The following is a 9,518-nucleotide window of genomic DNA, read 5'->3' as shown; positions in this document are numbered from 1 at the left end:
TTATTTAAGGAGAAATGGCTCTCTACTTGAAATAGGTTGCCGACCCCTGGTCTATAGGCTACAATTAGATGCTGAACAGCATTTAGTAAACAATACCCAATAAACCATTTCATAAACATTTCATGAAGAGACATTTCAATCTGAAACTATAAGACCCAATGCATAAGAAATCAAGTAATTAGTAATCACACAATTGTTTATGTATATATTTATGGTCTATCATGAGCAGAAAAGGGTATGAGAATCTCCAACTTGATAAGAATGTGAAGAAGAAAGGTAATAAGATCATATTAATATAAGAAACCTCAAGTAAAGCTTGGAGCTCATGGATTTCTTAAAAGCCATGTCCACTAAAATATAAAAATTTATTGTTATCAATATATCTAGATGGAAAAGTGCAGAAATATGGAAAATAGTGCCCATTTTGTTAATTAAAAATCATAATTAATATTGAAAGTATAAGGGTTAGTGAGTTTATTTTAAATTTCTGGCTTCTAATATATTGTTGTGATGTAGGATGAAATTGATTCGCATAATCACAGTATGAATAAACTAGTTATTCTGGTAATCCAAAATATTAGTCACAAGTAGCACATAAGCATTTTTGATCTTAATAAATACAAATAATAAAATATAAGATTTCACGAAAATATAATTACATTCCATTAAGATTTTATATACCTAAACCTTTTTGATTTAAATTCTTTCTTTAAAAAAAAAATTGTAACAAAGTACCTGATATGGAGATAATGGAGCGAAGAGTCATTAAAGAATAGCTGCTATTGTTCTGAAAGAAGAGAATCTCAACATTAAAGAAATTGCAAGGGAATCTCTTCACAAACTTTCTATATTCAACATTAATTAGGTTGGAAGGTTTTTGAAGGACCAAAACAGAACAGTTAGGAACACACAATGTACCAAGTAGATTATGCAATGCTATGTGAAGGAAGTGAATAAAGCATTGGGAGACACCAGCTACACTGTGTGTGAGAGAGGGTATTAGATTGGTAGAGGTATATATAAGGGAAAGTAGTCAACGAAGTCAGTACAGAATCAAAGATGAAATATCAGTGTTTAGTTGTAGTGTTGTGTGTCTCGGTGTTGGCCACTGCTAATAAAGCGAAGGATAAACAAGCAGCTGAACCAGAAAAGAAACAAGAGAAACGAGGTCTAGTTGAATTTGGACATTACGGAGGCGGCGGGGGAGGATTTGGTGGCCACTACGGCGGCGGCCACATACAACTAGAGGGCGGTTTTACCCCTATAGTAGGTCACCATCAACCGGCCACTCATGAAGAACATCACCATGTCAAAGCCATCACCATCACCAAGAAGGTACCAGTACCCTACACCGTAACTGTAGAGAAAAAAGTACCATATAAAGTAGAAGTACCAATTGATAAACCCTACCCGGTCTATGTTCCTAAACCATATCCAGTTTTCGTGGAAAAGAAAATTCCTTATGAAGTTAAAGTACCAGTACCACAACCGTATACTGTAGAGAAACATATTCCAGTACCTGTTAAAGTACCAGTAGATAAGCCATATCCAGTACATATTCCCAAGCCATATCCTGTTTATGTAGAAAAAAAAATCCCTTACCCAGTAGAAAAACAAATACCGTATCCAGTCAAAGTACCAGTAGACAGACCTTATCCAGTACATGTACCAATAGAAAAACCAGTTCCATATCCAGTAGAAAAGCCAGTACCATATCCAGTTAAAGTACCTGTGGAAAAACCGGTGCCAGTTCCTGTAGAAAAACCAGTACCAGTGCCTGTAGAAAAACCAGTTCCTTATCCAGTTGAAAAAGTCGTGCCATATCCAGTTAGAATCCCAGTAAAGATCCCAGTAGAAATACCCTATCCAGTAGAAGTTCATAAACCTGTCCACATACCCGTACCTGTACATGTACCAGAGAAATATGAATATGGAGACGGAGGTTATAGCAGTGGCGGTGACAATGGAGGTGGACATGAGTCTTACGAAAGCAATGAAGGCAGTTTAGGATCTTATGGTGGAGATGTGCCAAGTGGTGGAGATTATTCGGATTCAGGATCGTCAAGTGGTTTAGATCATCAAAGCTATGATATTGGAAGTTCAGGAGGTGATTCCCAACATGGAGGTGGTTCTAGTTATGAAGGATATGGTACCAGTCATGTAGAAACTAAGAGTTTTTCTGATGGACATTCCACTGGATACTCTTCGGTCGTGAATCATGGTTAATGTTATTTAAAAAAAAAAAGATAAGGAATTGTACAATCTCGTCATGTTACCTGCAAACTGTAAACTAATTTTTTATATTGTAATAAATATTTTTTTAATAAAAAAAAAGAAAAAGTTTTTTGTAGTATTATTGATTTTAAAAGTGAAATATTTCGACCATTTGTAGCTTTTAACAGGAAGAAAGAAACATGAAACCACATGATCATTTTAAGATTTCCCTATTAATTAATTATATCAAGATAAATTCTTTGTCTTCAGCTTTAATAAACAATATGTAAATAAATTATTATTAATTAGCATCAACAGTTAGGAAAATCTCATAATTATGTAAAAAAGTACGAAGGAATAACTTACTTTTCATGGAATAATTTAAAAGATAGTCATTGCCCTCACAGACACAGCCAACTCAGGTAAAGGTTTGTAAGTTGTTGAAAATAAAATCATCTGCATAAATTAAGATAAAAAGTTATTTAAGTTATTATATAAGGATGGAAGTTCAGCTAAGAATGTGAAAACCTGGAAATAAAATTAGGTTTCATATTCAAGCGAAGTGGTGTAGACTTTTGCAGAAATTGTGTTCATGTTTATGAGAAAATTAGAAAACAAACATTCTGTTAAGTGGATCTGGTTGAAGTATTTTGCTCCTCAAGTTAAGGTCGTTTCACAGGAGGTAGCTGGATGAATAAATGTGTAAACTAAAAGAGAATATTCGTTTGCTAACTAGAGTCAATACTCTAGTCATACTAGTCAATACTCATACACATAATTTGTAATATCAAATCGGACAAGAGAATTTTATTATCCTAACAGTAATGTGATTTAGCATTATTTTCTATAATGGCAATGCAAATATAAATTGGATAGTCCAAACTGTTCTTTTTATTTTGTTTGTATTTTAATTAAAAAAAAAAATAAAGTAAGTTATTATTATTGGTTACGTACCATATGAATATGGAAAAAAGTCTTCCGTAATTGAACTATTTGGTTAACCATTAAAATAATTTGTCAAAATAGAGATAATCATTGAATTAAAAAAAATAAAATTAATAAATGGTTTTTTTTAACTGGCACCATCAGAGTTTCTAAGTTTATTAAATAATAGTGCACTTTAGATGATTAAAATAGACAGAAGAATGGAATTATTCCACGCTCAAGTACTCAGCAAATTACGTTACAAAATAAATCTTACAAATACTGTAATAAAGATAAAAGTGGTTTATGATAAGCCAAACTGATGAGGGTAAAATGAAGGATGGAAAAGATGAGATGAAAAAGGACTTTCATTTTCAGTATTGAAAGTCAGAAATTGGTATGAAAGTGACATAAGGGTTGATACTGATTAGATAGATAGATAGATTGATTTTATTTACAGACTACAAACAAATATTCATGTACACTTATAGACTATAGACAATGGACATTTGTCCGTCTGCCAAGTTAACCTCATAAAAACAACTGAAAATATTTACTTCTAATTTTACTTTTAATAAATTAATTAAATAATAATTACACTTTATTAATTATTATTATTTTTTTTAATGCAACAAAGAATCGCCTTGTTAAGCCATCTTACCCTGTACTCCCTGATTACAGGGAACACACACGGCAAGTAAGTGAAAAGCTCATTCTTCAACACCGAAATTACACATTGTGCAGAGTTGGGAACTTTTTGTGCAATAATTTTGAGCAGGCGATGGTCGGGTAGTTCAAGAACTTTTATTATACGTATATTATTGAATCTGCGTTTTCAATGCTTTAATCGCAAACAGTTTTTTAATAAAATATTGTAATAGTATTTCTACTTAATCAAACTGTTGGTGACCCCACACTTGGCAACCGTAACACATAGCAGCACCTGAGACCGCATTGAACTAGGAATACTTAGTTGATAACGGAATTTCACTTCTACAAACAAGATCTCTCCAAGTACAATTAATCCCATATTTAGACACAGATAACTTGCCTTCGAAATGCTGTCTTAGGGATAGCTGCGGTGTCATTCCGATACCCAAATATTTATAATAATTCACTGTCTCAATGCTCGACCCACCCCAAAAACCATTTCTCATCGCCAGTTTGCCGCCGTTCCTAAATGCCATAGTATTCGATTTATTTAAGTTTATCTTTAAATTCCATAAATTCGAATATTCATGCAATCTATTAATCATGTTCTGAAGGTCTCTGGGTGTTGAGCTAATAAGGAAAATATCATCTGCATACATTAAGCAATTTATCCTTGTACCATCCACCTCATTTATATACAGAGAGAACATCATAGGTGACAGCGAACATCCTTGCTTCAGTCCTAACTTCAGTGCTAAAACTCCTTCAGTGGCGCCATCCTGAACCCAAACCGCCGACAATCGGTTGATAACGATTATAGTTGTATTTAAAACTATTTTAAGGACAAATGAACTTCAGAAAAATCTCTTTTAAAAATTGTGAAATTTAATAGTTTAAATTAATATTGCCCCTAATCTAATATAGTCTAATTAAAAATAGTAGTCTAATAGAATTTAGTAGTCTGATATGCAAGCAAATATTATTTAAATTGTAGAAATGAAGAATTTGTAATATTAGTGCTAGATCAAGTAGAATCTACTTCATATATGTAAGTACATTAGACTAGAAAATTTCTCCAGTAAAGGCCGATAATAAGCAAAGCAATACAACTACAAATTACTGAAAAACTTGTATTTTAAGTTTACTTTAATAAAAGTATAAAAGAAAGATGAGTTTCACTGGTGTTTTAGGGTTAAAAAAGAAAGATTGATTTCTAATGAAGGAAAAAGGAAAGAGGATTAGGAAAATCAGAAGAGTTCCTCTGCGGGAAACGTGATAAAGAAAAGTTGAATAAGCTGGTTGAGTCATGGAGGAGATGAAATCTGACAGAGGGTCTTGTGGAAAATCAGGATGCATAAGAAGATGAGGCCAGGACAAGAATAAGATTGCTTGAGGACTCAGAGAAGGACCTGAAAAAGTGGCGATTGGATTGGATTGGAAAAATGACTTAGATGGTCCGAGATCTTTCCAGGGCATCCACAAATAAATTGGTAGGTTTAATATTATATTCTACCCTACAGACACCATGATTTTCACCAATAATTTCCAAATGAAGGGAACATTTATTCATAAAAAGGGAACCATATTATCTGAGCCTATTACACTTTCAATTGATCTAGTTTTATGGCCGTACACTTTCTTTTAAACTATGAACGAGAATGGGGATAAAAACTGAGTGTTCATACTTTGTGGGGCAAAAATAATTAGGAGTACATTCGACAATTACCCAATCTGGTCTGAAAATCTACTTTACCATTTCAATCTACAAATTTTTCAAACAAAAATTTCATAACAATTGATGCAACACTTACAGCTTTCTTTCCCTGAAATCAATCAAGTTATCAATTTTTTTAAAAATTATCATTAAATATTTACTCCCTTACAGTTTTATATGATTTTACATTCAAACATGGGGGGTTCCATCAAAAAATTAGAAGAATCATTTTGTGAAAAGATTGTTTACAAAAATTAAATTAAAAATGCAGCAAATTGTAGTTTATAATAGTAATTACAAAAACAAAACAAAAATTGTCAGCAAATTTCTAATAAAAATATTTCAATTTAAAATAAATTAGACATTAAAATATATTGTGTTCGTTTTAAATAGAACAAAATGAACCGCTATCTTCTTTTATCCAATTGAATTTAAACAAAATTGTGTTTGATTTAGGCTAATAAACCGGTGGAAATACAGTTCAGATTCTAAACTGTAGATTCTAAACTTTAGAAGTTCCTGCTGATCATTCTTATAAGAAAATATTCAACACCTTGCTGCATCGCGGTTAGCCTAAGAAACTAATTCTAAGGCGTTTAAAATTGGATTCCACTTTCATTCTAAATTATTGAATTTTTAATTTGGAAGAGTTTTTATGTACAACCAACATAAACCTTTTCTAGAAATTGTCGCTGCATCTGTTTGTAATAGTGTGCCTACACTGAAAAAAAAAATATCAAACGCTATCTTTTTTACAATCAATTTAGAGAATCATCTAAATGTATAGAATGGAGTACTCTCCTCACTAACAATTTTTTGTTTTGTTTTAAAGGAAAGATGTTAACGAACCAAACTCTATTGCAAGGTTTATTTTAGTTATAGTTGGTAAAGAAAGATCAATATTTAACATTAAATAAAATGTAACATTAAAAATATTTATTTCCTACAAATGATTTCTTAGATTTATCAAATTTTATATTTTTATTTTCTCTTACACTAATCTTAGTTCAAATAGTATCCCTTCACCAAACTTTCCATACAGTTTGAAGGTTTTTTTTTTCTTCCTCCACATAAGAGGAATTAGTGCAATCATGCAGATTTCGATTTTGAATATTGACAAGAACTAAACTCCTTTTTTTAAGTCCGAGAATTTTTTTTTTTTTTACATATTTTGAATTTAGAAAGAGAGAGGAGAAATTCAAAATATGTAAAAAACATTTTATCGGGCTTAAGAAATATATATATATATATATGTGTGTGTGTGTTGTCCCAATAATTAAAAGATAAAAATTGAGTTGTTCTAATTTCGCAGTTATTTAAATGACCGGTACATTTAAATTTGACAAGTCCCATTTATTGAATCGATTTTTGAATTCTTTTGAGATTTTCATGAAAACACCTACAAATAATTTCTTTAAACTTCCTCTGTAGCCTCTGCAGTAGAGAGTTAATTTATTTTATTATACGTTCCATCTCTAAAAAAAAATAAAAGAAAATTTGTAGGCCTCTATGATTACATTACACAATAACAAGTAACAAAACTGTAAGTAGAGGAAAATTGATTAAAGCTAAGAATTTAACATTGGCAATTTTTCTGATAGAGATCGATTTTTTTCAGCGTAAGTTTTATTCGTTTTGTGAAACGAATTACAGTATTTTGTAGATTTTGCAGAATGAGCATCAGGCACAATCATCACTCAATTACAATAGCCTAAAAGACAAGATTATTTGACCAAATAAGGTTTTAACTTTCTTTGTAGATTATTATTATCGTTTTTGGTCATTGATTCATAAGTCCAGAAAGAAAAAATATGCCAATTTCATATCATTAAACAGAAATTTTTATTGCCAGTGTCCTGAAGTAGTGGAATTTGGCATTACTAACGTTTCTTGCCTCTTTTCGACTTTACTTCCTGGCCGTTAAAAAAGAGAAAGATGTAATTATCCTCTAAGGCATCACATCCAGAGAATTGGGTTAACTTTAATGATCCCAGCCTTTTTGGAGACTTCCTAGAGGTGGAAACAGGATCTTAACCAGCATCCTTCAAGTTTATTTTAATTTGAGGAAGTCTTCTTCTGAATAACTTGGAGAGATTGGTTTCTTTTACACAGCAAGTCGGGGAAGGGTCCCTGACCTCGGGCTCTTCCTAGAACTTTCCTAGAAAACTTGAGGTAAGTGGTTTGGTTTCCTGGAGTACATTAGGATGCATTGTCTCTTGTGTGAGGTACAATACATGTATTTTGATCAGTAAACCTTGTTAAGGAGAGGATTGCACTGATACAATACCTCTATTTTAGAAAGATCAGATTAGAATTTCATAACAACGAAAAATAACTGCATTACTTTGGAAAAAAAGCTGTAAATTTTTGAACATGCGTACTAAAATAAACTAAAACCTTAGTGTTCTGCAGAACTAAATGAAATACAGAATTTTGCTAGTCACAGGCGGATAAGGGAAAAATAACTCGGTGTTATTGGATAACTTTAGTATATTTTGAGAGTATAATTTTCTCAAAAATACTATAACTATCGATTTTATTTAAAGTTCGTGCACACTTCAGCAAATGATTTCTGCTATCTTAATTGGTTTTCCTTCAAAAATGAGATATTATGTAGGTTTTGAACTCTACAAGTCCATGATATTCCGAACCCATGCTTTAAGCGTTAAATGGGCTGGTTTTAACTATTGGAAGATGTGAAAAACCGAAAAATTTCTGCTTGATAAGGACTAAACCTCCAGCACATCTAACTTTATTTGAAGAAAACTAAGCGTTTGAAAAAGAAAATTGCCACTCATGATGTAATGATTGAAAATATAAAAAGTCGAGCGAAAGATCGTCTAGCAAAATATAATTAATATTAAGAATTTATTATCAGATCGCATCAAAAAATTAATTTGGAATTGAATAACAATTTAATGGAGTAGAAATTTTTCAAGAGCAGAAGTTAACCAAGGAGTTAGTTTGATATACTTGAAGCTTGAATTTAGTTAATTCTCTCGAATTAGATACATAATGATTAAAAAGTTGAGAAAAAAGTGCCTTATTCTGTCTTAAAAAAAGTTCCATTCCCAGTCAAAGTACCAGTGAATAAACCTTATCCAGTTCACGTACAAGTGGAAAAACCAGTACCGTATCCAGTTGAAAAACCAGTTCCCTATCCCGTTAAAGTTCCTGTGGAAAAACCAGTACCAGTTCCTGTAGTAAAACCAATTCCAGTACCAGTTGAAAAACGTGTACCTTATCCTGTTGAACAAATTGTACCGTATCCAGTAAAAGTGCCTGTGAAAGTACCATTACAAGTACCATATGCTATTTCTGTAGCCAAACCCCAACACATTCCAGTACACGAGCCTGAACAGGAAGGTAATGGATACGGAGATTATGGTGGTTTTTACGGACCATCATGCAGCGATGCTGGCGAAGATTATCACAGTCTAGGAAACAGTGGAGGCGGCCTTGAAAATTATTATGGCGGAGCATCTCATCCTTATTACAATGAAGCTGGTGCACATGATCGTGGTTTTTTTGGCAAATATGATCAACATGGGAGCGAAAGCAACCCTGTAGGTGCACAGTATCGTTTTAAGGAACATTCCAGTAGTTATAGTTCTGTTTTACATCATATTTAATTTTTTATAATACGTATATTTGTGATTTTGCCAAAATATGTGAATATTAATACAAAAATTATTTATTTATTTTTTTTGTAAATAAACGACGTTTTTCTTTCTTTAGTTCTTATTGTATATTTTATTTCAGCGGTACTATTGGGCTCATTTTCATGCATGAAAAATCATTTTTATGTTTTCTCACACTGATCGTTATGAGGATGATCTCTCGAATTAGATACATAATGATTAGAGTTTGTACGCACTTGAGAAAATATAATCTACAAAACAAATTTACTAAATACATCTACTTAACTCGTTTTAATTTTGAATTTAAAAATTTTACTTTTGCATTAATAAGATATAAATATGAGTGAAGAGTTTAAAAGAACAAAGTTTCATGG

General features: G+C 31.9%; 1 protein-coding gene across 1 annotated transcript; it reads left to right on the top strand.

Annotated features, from left to right (window-relative positions):
• Positions 1–721: 721 nt before the first annotated feature.
• LOC141455594 (uncharacterized) lies at positions 722–9,235 on the top strand. The gene is made up of 2 exons (XM_074130748.1): positions 722–2,221; positions 8,531–9,235. Exons 1-2 carry the CDS (start codon positions 1,060–1,062, stop codon positions 9,133–9,135), a joined length of 1,767 nt encoding a protein of 588 aa, XP_073986849.1. The 5' UTR covers positions 722–1,059; the 3' UTR covers positions 9,136–9,235.
• Positions 9,236–9,518: the final 283 nt, after the last annotated feature.

This window comes from Rhodnius prolixus, unplaced genomic scaffold (genome assembly GCF_049639745.1).
Source record: "Rhodnius prolixus isolate KJV_2025 unplaced genomic scaffold, Rpr scaffold_4, whole genome shotgun sequence".
NCBI lineage: Eukaryota > Metazoa > Arthropoda > Insecta > Hemiptera > Reduviidae > Rhodnius > Rhodnius prolixus.
The sequence above is the reverse complement of the archived record's forward strand: the minus strand, read 5'-3'. Positions and strand labels throughout refer to the sequence as shown.